The sequence below is a fragment of the Malania oleifera genome, chromosome 3 (assembly GCF_029873635.1).
Source record: "Malania oleifera isolate guangnan ecotype guangnan chromosome 3, ASM2987363v1, whole genome shotgun sequence".
Lineage (NCBI taxonomy): Eukaryota > Viridiplantae > Streptophyta > Magnoliopsida > Santalales > Ximeniaceae > Malania > Malania oleifera.
The window spans coordinates 126,931,155-126,952,877 of record NC_080419.1 but is presented as its reverse complement, the minus strand read 5'-3'; the positions used below and the strand labels follow the sequence as shown (position 1 = coordinate 126,952,877).

Below are 21,723 nucleotides of genomic sequence, written 5' to 3'. Positions count from 1 at the left end.
CTGGGGTATAGAAGTATCAAGATCCTGTACAGGAAAAGTCTTGTCACAAAGGAAGTATGTTCTTGATCAATAGTTAGTGTCAAATATGGGTGATTTTTTGCCTAACCTAGGTCAATACCAGAGACTTTTTGGAAAGTTGAATTGTCTCACAATCACTCAACTAGATATATCCTTCGCAACAAGCGTTGTGAGTCAATTTCTTAATTCCCCAAAAACAAGTCACTGGGATGCAATAATTTTCATTTTGAGATATCTCAAAAGTTCACCAGGGGGAGGTCTTTTATATAAGGATCGGATTCACACTCATATTCAAGGATATACAAATGCAAATTTGTCCAGATCATCTTTCGACCGAAGATTCACAACTGGGTACCGTATCTTTGTTGGTGGTAATTTGGTATCTTGGAAAAGTAAGAAACAAACAATGGTGGCTAGGTCAAGTGCTGAGTCAGAGTATAAGGCAATGGCGCACGCTACATGTGAACTTGTTTGGTTAAAAAAAATGTTGAAAGAACTAGGTTTTCCACATTCTCAACCTATGGAAAAGATGTGTTATAATCGATTTGCTATTTATATTGCCTCCAACCTGATCTTCCATGAGTGGACAAAGCACATTGAAGTTGATTGCCACTTTATTTATGAGAAACTTGTACAAAAGTTCATTACAACCACTCATGTGAAGTCTAAGTTTCAACTTGCAGATTTGTTCACTAAAACCTTGGGTGGTGCTCTCATGAAATTCATTAGTAACAAGCTAGAAGCATATGATATATATGCTCCAGCTAGAGGGGAAGTATTAATGGTTATTTAATCATTTGCATTATTACTATGTGTTAAGAGTTATGTTAGTAATAAGTGTGAATTACTAAGGGTATTATGGTCATTGGTATTGTACTTAACATATATTATAAATAGGGGGGATACCTGCCATTGAAGTTAGGTCTTCTATTTGCCCAATTATTCAACAGAACTACAAGCTCCAATTAGAGGAGATTTTGAAAATTTAAGCGATGAAGAAGATTCAAATGAGAAAAGAATGAGATTTGCTCGACAAGAAAGCAAACGAGCATGGGATGAGGCAAAGATTTAGGGCAAGAACTGGCAAAAGTGGTAATTATCATGAACAGGGGGTGACTCTGGTAGTGGTAGTGTTTGTGATTTTGGCAAAGCTCAATCACAGAGTGTTCGAGAAGCTAGAGGTAGTGAGCGACAATGGATTAACCTAGATGCCCCTGAAGCTAGACTATGGGTGATGGATCCTACTCTAGAAAGAAGTAGAAGTGCCAAGCAACCAAAAAATAAACACCAAACTTCTAAACAATTAAGGAGCAAATTATGTAAAGCAGTGCGAAAATTCCTAATTTATAATCGAATTCCAGCAAATGTAACTAACTCTCCATTTATGCAACCGATGTTTGATATTGTTGCAAATGATGGAAAAGGAGTGAAGGCCCCATCACTCTATGAGGTCTTTGAAATTTATTTGGTGCAAGAGTATCGAGAAATGAAAGATTATGTATCTTCTTTTACTGACATTTGGAAAAAGAGAGGTGTAGCCATTATGTGTGATGGTTGGTCAAGGCCAACTAGAAAACACATAATAAACTTTTTAATTTATTGTAATAGAGGCACCATATTCCACAAGTCCGTTAATGTCTCAAATTTGTCAAGTTGAATAGCTAAATATTATTTCAAATAATTTTCTAATTTTAATTGTCAATGTAAATAGTTTTATAGACTTGTACATTTTTAATTAACTAGTCATAATTATTAAATCTATAATTTCATTTCAAATTAATGGACGAGGTAGTTGAAGTGATTGGAGAGGAAAATGTTGTCCTGGTGACTAATAATGCAGAACAGAAATTAATAGTGCAAAAGAAACCCAATATCTACAGGACATCATTCGTAGCTCATTGTATAGGCCTTATTCTTAAAAATATTAGTAAGAAAAGTACTGTAAATAAGGTCCTAGAAGATGAAAAAACAATAACCTCTTTTATTTATAAATCACACATGGACAATGAATTTTATGAATAAATTCACAAATAATAGATAATTGCTTTATCCTATCATCACTCGATTTGCCACCAACTTTCTTGCCTTGGATACCATTGTTGGGCATACACAAGCATTGAGGGAAATGTTCATATCTGATGCTTGGAAAAGTCAAAGTTTGGGATGGCAAGTCACGCCCACCATATGATGCAAAGGAAATTATCTTAGGGAAAGAGCTTTGGCAAAAAAACCTCTAACATAATTAAAGTGCAGGAACCCTTGATGAAAGTTCTTAAATTATTTGATGGTGATAAAAAACCAACCATGGATTTTATATATAAGTCAATTGATAGGGCGACGCTGGCTATTCAGAAAGATTGTCAATTCTACAAAGATTATTGAAAAATAATTGATAACCAATGGACTTTTCAACTGTATCAAGACTTGCATGGGGTTGGTAAGCGTAAATAAAATGTAAAAATACACTTTCTCATCTTTTTAACTTTTAAATTATGCAAACTATTATATTGTTACATTTTTGCATAATTGCATACTTGCATTAAAACACTATTATTGATTAATATGTTTATGAATTTAATTAAAATTATTTGTTGAACCCCCAATTTTTTTTATAGTTCGCTAACATCTCCTGAAGTTGCTAGAAAAGTCATTGATGAGGTTAAAAAGGTGATAACCAAGTTGGTACCCGACATAGATACTCAAATCCGAGCTATTAATCAAGATGGACAAAAGACATTTGGAACCCCATTAGCTCAAAGGGCAGTGAAACAAACAAATCGTACTAAATATAGCTAAATAATGGATGAATGGATCTATTCTATCATTTTTATGTTAAAATTTAAATTTTCTAAGATACACTATATTGACATATTTTTCTTCAATTATTCAATGCAAATTGGAATGGTGGATCCACTATGGCATGTGTGCTCCTGAACTCCAAAGAATAGCAATTAGAGTTCTAAGTCAAATCACATCAACTTCGAACCGTGGAGCACCTTTAGCTTCATCCACATAAAAAAAGGAATAGATTGAAGTACATTAGACTACAAAACTTATTTTCGTGGATTCCAACATTAGGCTAAAGTTAAGATACACAATTAGGAGAAGCCAGTAGGAAGTGGAAGATAGCTTTAACCCCATCAATTTGGATTATATTTTTGAAGAAGATAATCCTTTTGAGTCCATGGTTAGAGAAGATAGAGGCACCATTACTAAATGGTCAAAGCAACTCAAATTGGTTAGATGAAGAGGTTGGTGGTACTACAAAAGAAGGTGATCAACCACTAATAAATGTGCATGATTCGAGTTCAAGTCTTGAACATACACAAAACGATAATAACCTAGGACTGAACCCACCAAGTGATGATGATGTTGGTATTGGTACTAGGGTTGGGGGTGGTGGTCGTGGCAATGGTGGTGCAGAATATGATTATGGGTATGAGATACAGGGACATTATTTGTAGGTGACACATCCTTTTGATCGTTATGAATAACATGATATACTTAAAAATTATGATTTGGGTATTCCTCCTGAGTACCAATCTTCACAGCCTAGGAGGAGTGCTACTAGTGATGGCCCTAGTAGGAGTCATAGAGCACAGACTAGAAGAAGTCGCCAGCATCGAGATTGTGACTCTGTTGAAGATTCATATGGTGTGATTCATAATTTTGTTGACTTTGGTTTAGATGATTCATTATCACAATCATATGGATCTCATGATAGCGGTAATCATCCAGTATATCCACCAACTTAGCATTGTGATCCATATGATGCATATCATCCTTATCCTAGGGGCTTAGGGTCTAGTGAGCCTTCTTCTACTCACTAGCTAGAGCCAATCCCAGCCCCAACTTATGGATATAATTCAAGATATGGTCAAGGAGGAGATTATGCACCTCCTATATCTGTTGGATTTTCGTCACCAATAGATTTTCGAGAGCAACAGCAAAATGACATGAACATGGATTTATTCAGCTATGTATTTCCACTAGGGTGGAGAAATAATTCCCAGTCCTAGTCTCAAAATAGAGATGGAGATTATGAAAAGCCTCCACGTCATTCTTTTTGGTGGTGACATATGGTTATGTTGTAATATGGTATTCAAGTATATCTATATCGACTCATTTAGTCAATTTATGTCTCTAATTAATTGGTTCTCCATTTCAATTACATTTCTACATTTTTTCACCTATTAAAGTAGAGCAAACTATAATATATATATATATATATATATATATATATAACTTTTTCTGTAAACAGCACACTAATATTAATATAAAATTCAAATTTCCTATTAAAAAGTATTTGTAGGTTGAATAAAAGCAGTCAAAATTCATTAAAAATCTTGTACTAAAGGATTGCTTATTCTTCAATTTTGGCATGCGTCAAAAAATTCATCGTCGCTACGCCTGCACCCCATTATATAACACCCGCATCTCCTGCATCCCACGACACCCACAATTGTTATGCAATGTTATCCACGACTGTGATTTAAAACCATGATCTAGATTGAACATTTGCCAACCTCTTGATACATCTCTAACCACAGCCATGGCATTCAATGGAAGTGGCATGAAGATTAGGTAAGTTTTGCAAGAGAAAGAACTTCCCTCAAATTCCATGCTTGTTCTTCTATTTTTGGTTTTTAGTCATTGTATCAGGTTTTTGCTTCCGTAATTTTGTAGTGATACCAAATGGCCCCTATATTAGCAACTTTTTTTGGACACAAAACGACTAACCTCACATAAAGACATGCCCAAGTCATTTTAAATCAAAAGTATTTTTCTTATTTTGAATATATGGGCAACATGGATCATAAGGGAATGGACATGTCAAGATGTCGTAGTTCTATATTTAACCTAGGAAAGTAACACAATTGTATAAAAATTTTATGGAGGGACGCACCCTGAGTTTAAAGTTTGATAAATAGGATGAAAACGATAATGTCTTGGTTCAAGAAAAAGGCATTAACGAGATGTGGCAAAGATGATTTAATAAGTTGTTTAATGAAAACCAAATAGAAAGCTTAAACTTAGAAGTGACAAATGAGAAAAAGACAAAAAAATTGAGATTTATTTGCAAAATTAGAGTCACTGATATATTCAATATTGCTATAAAAACCAAGAAAATGCCAGAGGAATGGAGAAAAAACGCCTTAATTACCTATATAAAAAAAACAAACGTAAAAAAAAGGGCAGCCCAGTGCACAAAGATCCCACATATGCGGGGTCCTACAAAGGGGCAAACCACAATGGGTCTATAGTACGCAACCTTATCTTACATTTTCACAAGAGGTTGTTTCCACACCTCGAACCCGTGACCTCCTAGTCACACAACGAAAACCTTACCGTTGTGCCTAATAACTATTGCAATAAACATTTCAAAATTAAACTTATGAATTATACGATGAAATTGTGGAAAAGGGTAATTGAAAAATAAAAATAAAAATGAAGGTCTCAAAGAATCAATTTAGTTCTACGCCTAGGAGATTGACAACAAAAGCTATCTTTTAAGAATAATGGAAAAGCTTAGGGGGGGGGGGGGGTTGGAAAAGGACTTGCATATGGTTTTTATTGACCTAGAGAAAGCCTATACCTAGGGAAGTTATAGAGTGGGTCCTAGAAAAGATGAGCATGCAGTAGATATACTGATGTCATTAAGGTTATGTATGATAGAGTGATGACTAGTGTTAGGACCGGAGGAGGAAAATTTAGAGAATTTCCATTCACAATAGGTGTACACCAAGGTTCTTCTTTGAACTCTTATCTTTTTGCTTTAGTGATTGATGAACTCACTAGAAATATCCAAAACAAGATCCCATGGTTTATGTTGTTTGTAAATGATATTGTTTTGATTGATGAAAGTAGGAGTGGAGTAGAATCTAAGTTAGAACTACAAAGAACAACTTTAGGGTCTAGAGCTTTTACAATAAATAGAAATAAGACAAAATATATGAGATGTAATTATAACTATATAAGAAGGAAGGTTGTAGATAAAATTAAACTCGATAAATCAAGAATACAATAGCACTAGTAGATTTCGATATCTTAGATCCATAAGAAGGAGAAATTGGGGATGTAATACATAGAGTTAAAGCAACATGGGTAAAATGGAGGAGCTCTTTAGGCGTGCTATGTGATCATAGAATACCCTCAAATTAAAAGGAGAGTTCTATATAAGGGCAATAAAACCAGCCATGCTTTATGGATCAGACCAAAAAGTAATAGTAGTTGAAATAAGAATTCTAAAAAGGATAAATGATATAGCATTACAGGATAAATTAAGGAATGAACATATTCACAATAAGTTAAGCACAGCACTTCTAGAAGATAAGGGGGGTAGCTTAGATGGTTTGGGTATTTGAAATGCAAGCTAAGTAGTGCACTAGTGAGAAGGAGTGAGCTAGTTATTGTTATTGGTATTAGAAAGGGTAGAGGCAGACCTAAAATAACATAGAATGAGATAGTGAGGAAAGATTTAATAGCTTTTAAGTTGGCTAAGGAAAATGCTCTCGATCGTGTGAATTAGTGGAAAAAGGATACATGCATTTGACCCCACCTAATGAGAGTTGAGGCTTCTTCTTGTTGTTGTTGAAATAGGGGGTTTTGTTTGTAATAAGAGAAAAATTATGTAAAATATATATATTTACATATTTATATAAAAAATTACAAATTTATCAATTCTCAAGAACATCAAATGTTGTTGAACTTTCTTGAACTATGTCATTATGTCTAGTACTAATCCCTTCTAAGCAACATGCATGATTCACAATCATTTTAATAGGAAATTAATAACCAACTATTGGGGCAACAAATCAAATGTTTATAGAAGACCGAAGCAGCAGGTGCAGCCTCTAAGAATCTGACTCGGCCAACTAATCTTAACATAACTAAAATCTTTTAAACATCAAAAAGTAGAAAAAAGTGTGAAAAAAAAAATGTGAACATTAGATAAATCTTGTTATTTTAATATTCTAGAAACACCTATAATTAACCATCTCTATCTCCCCCGCTGCCAAATTATTGTGCTAATTACAAGAGATTGTCCCTATGCCAACAGAGAAGCCAGCAATATTGCTGCATGCCGAGAAAACCTATGTAGTAACCCCAACAACCAACAAACTCTTCCCTCCCCTCTTTCCCCCCACCCCTACCAAAATTCAAAAACAGAATTTCAAAGATTGATCACAATATCCTAGACCTCATCCGATTCCCACTAATGCTTCAGGACTGGGGAAGGTCAGATTATGAGCAGCCTAACCTTGCACACAGTAGGCAAACTTACCTTAGACAGTAATTCCTGGCTCTCGGGAGGTTGCATCTTCAAACTTTGAGGCAATATTACAGTGAGAAGCTCTGGTTTCTCCGCTCTTAAAGCACCTCTGATTACAGCTGCATTAGTGCCAGATGCTCCTGATGTAAAAATGTGGTTTTTCTGCAATTATAAATGCATAAATTTCAGGAAAATGGCAAATATCAACTCACGATCAGCAAGAAAGCAATGAGACCTAAAATGATAAAAGCTGAGTATGGTCCATAACTTTTGCAATGTGATATAAATGTGACAGTTTAAAGTTGCAGAAAACATACAGTTATAACCATAGCATAGCTGAGAATCTCAATGAGCTCTTGATGCATGAATCCCATATTCCGTGTCCCAAAAAAGCCAATAGACCTGGGTCCTTGTTGTTGAATGGCTAATAACTCCTGCAACAAATTATATATGTTGACAGAATTAAGTTTTCTTGATACCAATCACAATTTCCTAGGGAAGAAGAAGAATGAAGATACTTGCAAGTTTCAACTAGTATTTAAGCCAAGGGTGTTCTACTTGTACTTGGCAAAAACAAAAAAAAAATGTAAACGGACAGACCCAAACCAAACCAAAAAAAAAAAATCCGTTTCCTGTTCAATATTTTGATTTTTTGCTGATTGTTTTCTTACTTTTTGTTATCAAGTATCAAGTTTTATAAACCAAACCAAAAAAACTAAATTGTTGAAATATTATTTTAATTTAAATAAGTTTATATTTCTCCCTTCAATCTTTGTATACCCATTAGAATACATCCTACACATTCGTACGTAAGTTTACATTTCTCATGTAGCGATAAAATACACATACAGGATTGGAAGGGGAAGCATACGTGGGAGAGGGAACACTTCCCCATTCTCCGAGTTCTCAACATGGAGAGACAAGGGATTCCTCATGTCCACCATTGGGAACTCAAAAGAGTGTTCCTTATTTATAAATACTCCCTCCCTACCCCAACCCCCACTTACTCTCCGCTCAACTAACTCAAACCCTTGACGTGGGTCCTTCAGTAGCCCAAATTCTTGGGCTATAATTTTGGTCCATTTCCATGGCCTTAATAGTTTTTGCTTTAGAATTCTAGTTAAAAATGTTAACAATTGAAAATTTTACATAACTGAATCACGGATGATCAAACATCAGCTTATTATCATCATCATCATCATAATAATAATTTTGTTTGCAGTCGGTTCGTAGAACAGCAAACAATTACAATTGGTTTAGCATCAGTTTTGTTGAAAACTGTACCAAATAAACCGGTGAGCAGCTCCACATTAAGCATGGATAAAGTGCTTTAAGAAGAATTCATCCAAAGAAAAAAAAAAATGAAATGCTATCACCAAATGGTCCAAAATTATCCAGCCATCCTATTTTTAAAATGAATCCAATCACTCTAATTTACCATGTAGAGATCTTAAGTAATTACCAAGTAGTCTATCTCCTACTCTTCTACATGTAATCACAAAACAAAACAAAAAAAGCAAGGAGAGGAAGTAGAACTGCTCATAAAGGTTCAGGACATATCAGTAGACTAGTAAGAGGTCTCTATAATGGTCTAGTTAATGCTATGTACATAGCTTGAGTGGGGCAGTTAACTGAAGAACTGGTCCAGTGTTCAAAATCAAGCACTAGACGAAAACTCATGACAAGATCATACTAAATTTGATCAAGAAAACACACCTGTAAATAATCTACATCAGGAACACTCTTGAATTCTGATACAAGCACTTGGCCAGACCCTTCTACAACAGTTTGGGCTTGTGTTGGAACTTGAGTAGCAATCTCTTCATCAGAACCATACATGCGCACTCCATTTTCCCCTTCATTCCTCCAACCATCCACATTTTGATCTCTCCTCATACAAAGCAACTATACCAGCACAGAAAAAACAGAGGCCCTGGTAGTAAATCATTAGTGAAATCCAACCAAACATAAAGAGTGGAAATCAAACCACAAACAAGGACAAGCTCAAATGAGGATAAAACATGATGCACAAAATGGTCTGAAAATGTAAAATTCACATGTTGAACCAATTCATTCCGCAAACACACAAGCTTACAAGAGCTCAAATTTGTTTGGTCAGCCCAGTTGTACAACATGGCAAAAAATCTTTTAAAAATTAAAAACAATCATAATTCACAGATATTCTAAAAGCATGTGGTAGTTATCATCCATTATCTCCAGAAATTTTGGCCATCATGCACATGCAGAAAGATTGAGGCCCATCTTCAAGCAAGCACCAAACTGCAAGAACCTCCAAGTGTCAGTGTCCCACATGCGTTGGACACAGACGCTCATTCGACCTTGTCTTAACACATTTTTTTAATAAAAAAAAGGAAATTTTATTAAAAAGGGCAGAATGTACAAGAATAATTTTTTAAAAAAAAAAAAAGGGAAAGTAAATTAATTAACTTTATTTTCCAAACATAGCCCAACACAATTTTCGACACAGCCTTTTTTTTCTCTCTCTAAACTATTACTTGTCTAGGACCAGTGTTTTTCATGCTGTTTATTCATGTTGCTTCTTGCTTTTTGTAAATTAGTCACACAGATGCTTTAATGATTATTTTATATATCAGACAGTACTTTTATAGGTGTGTGGTGTGAAATTATAAAATATGAGTGCTCACAATAAATGTAGATTAAATTTTATTTGTAGAATGTGAATTAATGATTCCTATAATTCATCATAAATTTACTTTACCGCAATGATTTGCATCTAAAAGGAAAACACCAATACTAAATATGCCTAGATATGTATTTTTATAATTAATTAATTGGCATACTCCAGCCAGTTTTTAGAAAATGTTTCTATGTCATCATATTGGTGTTCCTTTGATGGGGTTCATCAGAAAATTCTACTAAGATTTAAAAAAAGAAACAACAAAGCCAGAGGCTTTGCTTCCAGGAAAAAAAAAGGCACAAAACATCACAGACAAATTGAGTCCAATTGGTGGGGAGCAACTCTACAGTGAGAGATCAACATACAAAACTAATTGTAATCCTATGAGTGCTGCTGAGAGCCGATTTTCACACATCAGTAAGGTTGCCCAATTGAAGTAAATATCACAACTCAGAAGAGGGTAAGGCAGCACACATTAGACACCCTAACCAAACCCCCATTGGCAAGTGTCATGGACTCCTGCACTGTGCACTGCCCTGCCCTTTTATACATATGTACCCCAAGAAGCATGCATTTATGCATTAACCTTCATTTAAGTCGTTTTCCCTTCTGTTATCTTCCTTTCTGTCCTGATGCAACTATATATTCTTTCCACATTATGGATGGTTTTGTTTTCTCTTGGGATTTTCATTTTGGTTAAAATCTATCTTAAAAAATTTAAAACCTAATAGAACTCAATTCATTTTTGCCTCTGAATCAAATAATAATTTTGAAATATGATTAAAATAATAGAATTGCAAAAGAGTACAACCCAGAAAAATCCTATTGTAAATAACAATTGACAATGCTTTTAAAATTGATTTTTATTATTTTTTCAATTTTTTGAAAATTCCATGGACACTTTTATTTTAATTATATTTTATATTTACATGGTCATTTTACTTTAATTTCAATCAAAATTTGTATAGAATGAACAATTTAATCCACAAGAATCAATTACAGAGTTGGAAGTATTGTAGCAATAACAATTGAAAACCATAAAATCTTTATGCTTTTTTTTCCTGGCTTGCAAAAATTCACAACAAAAACAGAAAATTAGTACCATAAAAAAACACAATATAATAACTTGTTTCTTGTATAGAAACAAGAGAGAGAGTGAGTGAGAGAGAGATGATACCATACAGCTCCTAAATGTTAAGGAAGCAGAGAGAGAGAGAGAGAGAGAGAGAGAGAGAGAGATTATACCAAATAGCTCCTAAATGTTAAGGAAGTAGATAAAATTTCTTTACTCCAAGGTAGGACTGCAAATGAACCAAAGCTCAACTCAGTAAGAGCTCGTACAGGCTCATTCATCATATAAATGAGCAATTCTCAAGCCCAATCTCGTGACTTGTTTAATAAACAAGTTGAGCCGTTCATGATCTGAAACAAGCCAAGCCCATTCATCATATAAATGAGCAATCTCAAGACCAATCTTGTTTTAATAAACAAGTTGAACCTGAACATGACTTGGCTTGTTTCGGATCATGAACGGCTTGGTTTGGGCTCATCTAATAGGCTTGAATTAGAATCATTTATGGGCCAGTTTAATAAGGCTGAATTAGGCTTGATGGACTGTAATAAGCTTAAGTAGGGACTGTTAGTGCATAGGATTATTTAGTCAAACTCCATAACCTTGATTTAGCAATAGGGCTAATGCTCAAGGTCCCTTGTCTCTAAAATAAGAGGTTCCAAAAGAACCAAACTGCTATTGAGCATCTCAGTAGCTCGGCTTGGTAAGTGCTCATGAGCTCATTCATTTGCATAATAAACGAGCTTGAGCAAGTATTTTAAACCATGGCCTAAGCTCGAGCTCAGTTAAAATTTTAATGAACAAGCTTGAGCATGGCAAAGCTCGGCCCATTTGCAGTGCTACTCCTAAGTTTGTTAGATTCCTTTAGATATGCTCATTGCAGGGATGTTAGGATTTGGAATGAGTTAGAGAATTAGGATTTAAAAGTACCCTCAAATTGTCTTGAGGAAATTGCCCACAATCGTGTAAATTGGCAGAAAAGAATTCATGTAGCCGACCATGCCAAGTGATATTTAAGGCTTAGTTTGTTGTTGTTTACTGTAGGGATCTTAGGATTTGGTGTTAGATAATTCATATGTTATCTTGTAAATCATTTTATTCTCATATAAACCAATCTTTTCATTCATTCCCTCCTGCTAATCAAGTGTGGAAAGCTAAAATTCCTTCAAAGACGAAGGCTTTTTTATGGAGTTTATAGTCATTTCTTTCTTCATTACCACGTTGTTAGGTGTCTGTCGAACAAACTATTGTAAACTACATGTTGGTCATTCAAAAAATACTAACGTGAATTCAAAAAGTAAACATTGCCAAGTGAGAGCTATAACATTCAAAGTTCAAATTATTTTCATGATATAATTCAAAGATATTTTCGAAAAAATACGGTTCCAGAGTTTTAGAGATCAACTCATACTAAGAAATTCCTTTCACATAAACAAGTGGTTAAAATTTCCAGCCAAATCTAACTTAAGTTCACTTACCCAAGATGTGGAAGCTTCTACTAAAAAGGCACAAAAGGATTGCTTGGTACAAATGCATAAGTCTTGGTGTATAATAAATTGGCTATTTTGGGATTTGGTATTATAGATGGAGTCTCAAGGTGTTTGGGCATGCCTCGTCTTGAGGCGAGTCTCAATTGAGCCTTTACAATGTTCCAAACAATTACAAGCATTCACTTCACTTCCCTTCCTTCTTTTGTTATTATGTATGTGCTGGGGGTGATCCCGGGGGGGTGTTGAGGGGGATAGAACCACACTTGTAAATCATGTATCAGCCCTTAAATGCTAAAAATTGATGTATTTTACATTTTTTTCAAAAAAAAAAAACGAGAATTTCATTAGAAAATAGAAAATATAACATAAGGAGAATAAGAGGTAATCCAATAAAATAAAAAGGCAAAGAGAAGTAAAATAGATAAAAATAAAAATAACAATGCTTGACAATCCACTGTAGATCTAAAAAACACACTCTTCAAAGCAACTAGAGGAAAAAGTCCTAATCAAGGATAATGAATCCTATCCCACAACAAAGAGGTAGTCAACTTTTTCCCATGTAAATTTGTGCACATTCCATCCCATTCCCACAGCACCACGAAAACTACATGCCTCCACAATGCAAAGGCATCTTTACTCCCACCAACCCTAAAAAAAATGTGACCAACAAATCCTCCACCAACTCTAGACAAACTCAATGTTAGCCAATTATTCCAAATTTTCTCCAAGAAAAAGCACAATGCCAACCAAAAAAAAAAAAACAGAGAGAAGATGGTTTTTTTGTCATTGTGGATGTTAGAAAATGGTTTTTTGTCATGGCTATGTGTCACGAGCTAAGCTTGTTCAGGGCATTATGCTTGCCTGTGACCGCTTATCTTATGTGCTTGGGATGGGTTTCCATCATGTAAATACTAGTGTAGGGTTATTTTCTGCTAGTAGAGTCTTTGTAAGCCAAATAAGGCAGTATGACTCCTCGGTCACTTTGATGTTTCCTAGTATCAGGATGATAATTACATAAAAACCTCTTTAGAGGAGGGTGAGTGTTCATCAGTCATTGTAAAACTCACTAGCAATTGTCAACGTGCTTAGCCTACTTGTCTCCCTCGCTAAGTACACCATGTCAACGTAGGATTTGTTAATGAATTACGTTTGCTTCAATGTTTACTGTTTGCTTACCACGGCTTTCATGAATTGATTACTATTTCCGCTACTATCTGAATGAATGTTAATGATCGTGCTTCGTGGATGAATGTTGGTAAACGATAGATTGGCTAATTAAGCAAGAGTGTTTTAGCTAGCACCGCACGGCCCTTCACAACGGTGTGAAAATAGTCGGACCGTGACATTTGGTATCAAAGCCAAGTCGGTGACACTTGGTGAGAGCCCAAGGTTGAGTTGCTACGTGAATTCGATTGCCTTCGTTGTTGGATTTGGGAAGCTTTGGTAAGTGACCATGGCACCAAACAACGCTGAAAGAATCAGTGCACTGGAAGCATAGGTTGAAGAGACAACCAACAATATGGCCAACGAGATGGCCCAACTGAGGGGACTTGTTGATGAAGTGATGGGATCACAGCAGCATCAAGCAAGTTTGACAAGTGAAATGTCAGAGGACTTTCACCACACTGTGAAAACTTTGCAGGCCCGGATGGCAAATCTGGATGCAAAGATGAATGTGATGGTTCTTGCTATGGGGAACTCCAACACTCCGGGAGTCAGCAAGACCAAGGTGCCAGAACCCAGGACGTATGGGGGTGCCCGAGATGTCAAGGAGTTAGAGAACTTCTTGTTTGATATGGAGCAGAACTTTCGCATTGTGAGAATGGCCTCAAAACAGGCAAAGGTGGATACTACGACCATGTACTTGATTGGTGATGTCAAACTGTGGTGGCGTACCAAGTACAGAAAAATTGAAAATGGAAGCTGTGTAATTGATAGTTGGGCAGACTTGAAGAGAGAGCTCAAGGCCCAATTCTTTCCTGAGAATGTTGAGTATAATGCAAGGAAAAAACTGAGAGATCTCAAGCATATGGGGTCGATCAGGGAATATGTGAAACAATTTTTTGCTTTGATGTTGGATATTCGGGATATGTCGGAGAAGGACAAGTTGTTCTATTTTCTAGAGGGGATGAAACCATGGGCAAGAACTGAACTTCATAGGCAAAAGATTCAAGACTTGTCAACTGCACAAGCTGCTGCAGAATGCTTGACGGACTACACTGGTGATGAGACCGCTTCATCCAAACGGTTTGGCAGAGAGGGAAACAGTGGAAAGTCTTTCAAGAATGGCAAACCCAAGAGTGGGGGAGCCGACTCTAAATCATCAACCTCAAAGAAAGCTTCGTCGTCTCAAGGGTTCAACACACCCAATGGAAAGGGGAAGAGTAAAATTTCATGCTACTTGTGTAGTGAGAGTTTTTGAGTGCCCTCACAAAGCATCACTTAATGCTTTACAGGCTTCCATTGCAGAGCAGGCAGTGGAAGACGATGAGGAAGAGGATGATGCCCCGAGGGTGGGTTCAGTGCGGCTGGTGAGCGCATTGGAAAAGCAAGAAAAAACACCGAAAGTTACATGGGCAAAAGGGTTAATGTTTGTGGACTTGAGGATAAATGGGAAGAGTACTCACGCTATAGTGGATACGGGGCTACTCATAATTTTGTTTCGCAGTTGGAAGCATGGAGACTCAACTTATCCTTAGAGAAGGATACAGGACGCATGAAAACAGTTAACTCTGTAGCCCAGCCTACTCTGGGAGTAGCCAAGCAAGTGGCTGTAAAGTTTGGACAGTGGGAAGGTCATGCGAATTTCACAGCGGTGCCATTGGATGACTTTCCGGTCATTTTAGGAATGGGGTTCCTAAGGGGGACGAGGGCAGTGCTGATGCCTTCGGCTGGTTCCCTGTGTCTGATGGGAGATCACTCGTGCATGGTGCAAGTCATTGCAACGAAAGGAGACGACGGGAAGTCCCTTTCAGCCATACAACTCAATGAAGGATTGGGTAAGGGTGAGTAGACACGTCTAGCCACGGTGGTGATAGACAAACAAGTAGGCCAAGAGTTGGAGCCTATGACCATCCAAGCAGTGTTGGATGAGGATAAGGAGGTGTTGCCGGATAAGCTACCTCACAATTTGCCTTCACGATGGAATGTGGAGCAAGAGATCGAGTTGTTATCAGGAGTGAAACCACCTGCTAAAGGGTCATGTCGGATTGTGCCTCGAGAGATAGTAGAGTTGGGGAAACAACTTGATGAATTGGAAGCGGGATGCGTTTGCCCTTCCAAAACACCATTGGGAGCATCGGTGTTGTTTCAGAGGAAACATGAAGAGCATCTACGTAAGGTGTTCAACAGGCTGAAGGGAAATAGTCTGAATTTGAAGAAGGGGAATTTCTCTTTCGCTCAGCGGAACAACAAATTCCTTGGTTAAGTGGTTGAACAAGGTTGTATCTGGAGGGGTATGGAGTAGGTAAGGATGATTCAAGAACGAAAGATCCCCACGTCAGTGAAGGAGTCGCGTTCCTTTCTTGGCCTTATTAAACAGTGCAGGAAGTTTGTTGAGGGGTATTCGCGGAGAATGACTCCAATGATAGGACTACTGGGGAGGTATTATTGGCTGCACACGCGGGATGATGTGGTTGATTATACCAAAACTTGTCTCACTTACCAAAAAGACAATGGGAGCGGAAGAAGTATGGTACTTTCATGGCCGCACCAAAGTACTGTTTGGCAGAGGAGACGACACAATTGTTCCTTGCGACTATTGTGAAACATTGGGGTGTTCCCCAAGTTATTATTTGTGACCAAAATTTAATGTTCACTGACAACTTCTTGACAGAATTTTTCAGGATATTCAAGTTACATCTTGACATCTCTTCGAGTTATCACCGACAGATATACGAACAGATGAAGAGATTCAAAGAGCTGCTAGATGAGTACTTGTGCCATTTTGCCAATGACAACCAGAAGAATGGCGTGCAACTACTTGATGTGGCTCCGTTCTGTGACAATGCCCAAAGGCGCTCAACAACCAATAAGAGCCCTTTTGAACTTGTTACAGGCCAGCTGCTGCTATTACCTCACACAGTGGGCGAGCCGTACGGACGAAAGAGTCCCAGGGCATACATCTTCACCAGTGAAGGGAGACAGACCGCAGAGTTTGCCCAAGCCTATCTAGAGAAAGCTTCTAAACAGATGAAGAAGTGGGCAAATAAGGGGAGAAGACCGCAGTTTCATGTCAGCTGCCTCAAGCCGTTCAACGCCAACACCAATGACCTGAGTAGAAGTCAGTTCAACAGAACAGAGTTGACGATAGTGCAACCTGACAGACATGACATTGAAGAAATCCTTGCAAACAGAAAGTTCATATCCTCAAGGAAGAAGCGGCAGAAGTTCCTAGTGAAGTGGAAATGCCTTGATGACAAAGAAATCAGTTGGATTTCTGCGGAAGATATTCAACCGTTCGTGGACAAATTTGAAGTGTACCTACCGCCAAAAGTCTACGAGGACGTCGATCGCATAAGCGGGGGAGAATGTCAGGAGCTAAGCTTGTTCAGGGCATTATGCTTGCCTGTGACCGCTTATCTCATGTGCTTGGGATGGGTTTCCATCATGTAAATACTAGTGTAGGGTTATTTTCTGTTAGTAGAGTCTTTGTAAGCCAAATAAGGCAGTATGACTCCTCGGTCACTTTGATGTTTCCTAGTGTCAGGATGATAATTACATAAAAACCTCTTTAGGGGAGGGTGAGTGTTCATCAGTCATTGTAAAACTCACTAGCGATTGTCAACGTGCTTAACCTACTTGCCTCCCTCACCAAGTACACCATGTCAACGGAGGATTTGTTAATGAATTACGTTTGCTTCAATGTTTACTGCTTGCTTACCACGACTTTCATGAATTGATTACTATTTCCGCTGCTATCTAAATGAATGTTAATGAACGTGCTTCGTGGATGAATGTTGGTAAACGATAGGCTGGCTAGTTAAGCAAGAGTGCTTTAGCTAGTGCCGCACGGCCCTTCACAACGGTGTGAAAATAGTCGGACCGTGACACTATGGAAGACTAGTAGTGAGATTGGTTGGCCCTGTTACATTGAGTTTGGTTCTCTATTTAGGTTGCATTCTTTATAACTAGTTTCTATTGATGTAAAGGGAGGATTTCTTATTCTCCTTGTCTTTTCTTTTTTCTTTTCCTTTCTCTTTCTAAATCAACAAGCTATATCAGACTTTACATAAGCGGTAGTAATAGTAATGAGCTTTGCACAAGTTTCTACCGAACAAAGTGGCAATCAACGTCAATGTGTTTCGTTAGCTCATGACCAAGTTGGAGGCAATATGAAGAACAACTTGATTATCACACATCAACTTCACAGGCTAAGAATGTGAAAAACCAAATTCTTCCAACATGTTCTTCAATTAGACAAGTTCACAAGTAGTGTGATCCATAGCTATATATTCTAATTTAGCACTTGAACTGGTTACCATAGTTTGTTTCTTATTCTTCCAAGAAACCAAATTACCACCAACCAAGATATAATACCCGATTGTGGATCTCCGATCGAAAAGCGACCCAGCCCAATCTGCATTTGTATATCCATCGATATAAGTGTGCCCTTGATCATGATATAAAAGATCTCTCCCAGGTGCACCTTTGAGATATCTTAAGATGCAAATTACTGCATCCCAATGACTTGTCCTCGGAGAATCTAGAAATTAACTCACAACACTTATTGCAAAAGATTTATCTAGCCAAGCGACTGTGACACAATTCAACTAATTGGGACAATCAAAAACTATGTGAAGCACTGACACAACCACGGATAAGGTGAACGACTTACCAACTGAGATAGCATTGCCACAGCCTCACAATATTAACTTACGAACACTACCACTGGTCCAAGAAACTCACAAAGAAACCTTTACAAACACCGAACAAAAACTAATAGATTACCATGAGTGCATGATCGAAAAAGGTTGGATCTTGGGGCAAAAAACATCCCCAACAACTTGATATAATATTGTCTAGAGAAGAAATCAGAACATGGCAGAGGAAAAAAAAAAAGGTGTCCAGAAACTCTCTCACGTGCCAACACGTCGAGTCGGCACTACAGATAGTTGGTCGGTGCATGGCGGCATTTAGGGTTGTTTCCGATGATGGGGTTTTGTGGGGGTAGGCTTCAGAGCATTCTTTTTTGGGCTATGTGGTTGGTTCTGTGAAATAATGAAGGGTGGAGGTGGATCTGAGAAGGGCAGCAACAGCATTGTGTTCTCCGGAAATGAACGAGTATGATAAGGTTTAGGTTAGATCATACTATGATGCCATGTTGAGATTTTTATTAAATGAATGACCTAACTTGAAGATGAGTCTCTCCCTCTATTTATAATACAAATCAAATACATTATAATGACAATAATATCCTTACTAACTCTCACTAATTAACATACTAACACACTTAATAATAATACCAAAAGACATAAATAACCTCTAACAGATAAAGAGCTAAAGGATCCGCAGCAGAAACACAAGTCAAGTAGGAGAAAAAATATTTACAAGAAAACTCCCCAGAAAGATCTAAGCTCCAAACCCTATTATCACTCCCCAAATGAACATGAAAAGAATTGAGCAACCCAGTCAAAAGGATCATCTAATTAATCTCTCTCTCATTTAGATTTCTCCAAAATGGACGTTCCAAGAATGCCCATCTCCTTGCAAGAATACACACCCAAAGAATCTAAAACTTATGAATCCCTCATTTAAGAAGGATGACAATTGAAAGCCTCCAACAACGACAACAAAGAAAAGAGCCCCCACCTCCCTATCATTGAGAGTTCGATGAAGTGGAGATCCCAAGAAGACATATAACCATTAGACATCAAAAAGGAAGAAACAACATCATTATACCCCAAGGACAAACAATAAAGATGAGGAAATGAGATGAAGAATGCAGTATTGCAGTATTACCAACTTAAAAATCTTCCTAGAAAGCGAATTCGATAACCATTACCCAAACAAGTTTAGTATAAGGAAAGAAAAAGAGGTCTGTGAAATACACCTCCGAGGGCTCTCAAAAGAAAATCTTATTCCCCTGTTTGCATCCAACACATTCACATGCATGCCAAATTTACTCTAAGAAACTTGATGCCAAAGAGAAGTCTACTCTTTGGAAATTGCCAGCCATTTAACCATTAAAGTAGTATTCTTAGACACCAACTTACCAAGATAGGGACCCTTTTCCGACTTAGACCTACACATAGTCTCCCAACTAACCAATTGATCCCTCTACTCTCCAACCCTAGATTGAAGGAATCTCTCATTACTTCCTCAATTTTTCCTAGCTGCCCAATAGGAATTCTAAAGATAGACAAGTAATAAAGACTAAAGAAATACGAGACTAAATGAAAGAAGCATGACCATCTAGGGAAAATAAAGCAATCTTCCACCACTAAATCCCAAAAACCCACCAACCTAGGATTACAACTCAAAGGCCACCCAAATAAGTTTACGGCCACTCCAGAATACCATGCCCAGCTAAACATGCCAACTTCCTAGACCTATTAGAACTAAGATTAATAGATCCCACTCTTCCCCAAATTAATCATAATTCACTCAAAAAGATGAAGGAGAGTAAGAACATACAAGATTCTCTATGATCATCTAAAAAAAGCAGTGTCATCTGCAAATTGAAGGTGTAAGACGATAACCCCCTGCCTACCCATGCTAAGCCCTCTCACCAATCCCTTATCAATCAAATATGAAAATAATCAAAATATATATCCACATATACAATTTTAAAAACATTTGTGGAAGGCAAAAGAACCCAGGTAAAATGTGCTCTTGGTTACATTCCAGCTCAAGGATCCAGTTTTTAGTTTTCTCCATCTACTAATGTGTACCACATTTTCCAACCAACTCTGCCAAGGTAGAATTTTAAAACCACTCTCACATGACTAATAAGGAATCAAAGAATGTCATCCAAGCCCTTTTTTCATAGGTCAAAAAGCTCCAACAAACAACAAATATGCTCCAACTTTAGCAGTTCTGTGGGATTGGACGCAACAGCATATATTTAGAAGGAAAACATTGCATTTTTCACATCCTTGTTGAAGTTCATATTCTCCAGAGTCCAGATGTTATAAAAACAAACATCTCATACATATATTCTGAAAATAGATTGAAAACTGAGACTTAGGTGACCTAAAAATATTGCAAGCTCAAACACAGCTGCATCAAATGACATTTTTGTTCATGTTGTAAGTTTCAAAAAGTATTTATCCAGAACAAGCATCGAGCTTTATAATATGCCACAAATATATCTGAAAAAATACACTCGTTACATAATATTGTTGGAGATTATAATATATATATATATATATATAGAGGGAGAGAGAGAGAGATAGAGATAGAGATAGAGATAGAGATAGAGATACCTTATGTGAAAATGAGAAACTGGAGTGGTTGTGGGAAGACGTTCTTTTTCCAACATACACAAGATGAGAAGAAAACGAAAAAGCGGAAGGAGGCTTAGGGTTGAAGGGATTGGGATAAGAGGATGCGTGATTAGGGTTTCCCAATTGGAAACTGATTGAGGATTTAGAGGGAAGAAAGTGTGGAGAAGATGAAGAACAGCAAAAGGGTGCGGTGGTGAGACTGAGAGGCAACAGAAGCCTCAAGGGTATTGTCATTCTTCTTACCCTTTAGTCTTCCCACCCACCTCAATTCTTCCGGGCAGCTTTTCCCCTCCTTTCTATGCCCTTCTTTTTCCTTTTCACAATCTTTTGATTATTTTTCCTTGAGGAGAGAGAGAGAGAGAGAGAGCGTGGGGGCAGCTATGTGTGCCGAGGAAAATGCTGCCTTTTCATTTGCTTTTCTTTTTGTTTCCTTTTCCGAGTTTTCTTTATTATTACAACTAGCTGGGAGCAGCTATATGTGCCGAGGAAAATGCTGCCTTTTCATTTGCTTTTCTTTTTGTTTCCTTTTCCAAGTTTTCTTTATTATTACAACTAGCAAGGAGCAGCAACCCGATGTGTGTGCTTCATTACTCCTCACTAATTGGTAGAAGAGTCATGCGAATACTCATCGACGGAAGTTAGAGTTTGAGATCGGGCATAAAATATTCCTGAAGATTGCCCTGATGAAAGGGGTGATAAGGTTTGAAAAAAAAAGGAAGTTGAGCCCTCAATATATCGGGCCATTTGAGATTCTGGACGATAGG

At 37.3% G+C, this 21,723-nt stretch overlaps 1 protein-coding gene across 4 annotated transcripts in view; it reads right to left on the bottom strand.

Moving 5' to 3' along the window:
- Window positions 1–21,409, bottom strand: part of LOC131150399 (uncharacterized) — a 28,037-nt gene extending 6,628 nt beyond the window's left edge. For 2 of the 4 annotated variants that reach the window (XM_058101106.1, XM_058101105.1), the window contains exons 1-4: window positions 11,196–11,251; window positions 9,008–9,224; window positions 7,609–7,725; window positions 7,304–7,453 (exon numbers count right to left, since the gene is read on the bottom strand). In XM_058101106.1, the coding sequence (XP_057957089.1) occupies window positions 7,304–7,453; window positions 7,609–7,725; window positions 9,008–9,187 (447 nt within the window). In that variant the 5' untranslated portion in view covers window positions 9,188–9,224; window positions 11,196–11,251. Of the gene's footprint in view, window positions 1–7,303; window positions 7,454–7,608; window positions 7,726–9,007; window positions 9,225–11,195; window positions 11,252–20,938 lie in introns of those variants that run through there. The other 2 variants (XM_058101103.1, XM_058101104.1) reach the window with 2 other exon arrangements.
- Between the last annotated feature and the right edge of the window lie 314 nt (window positions 21,410–21,723).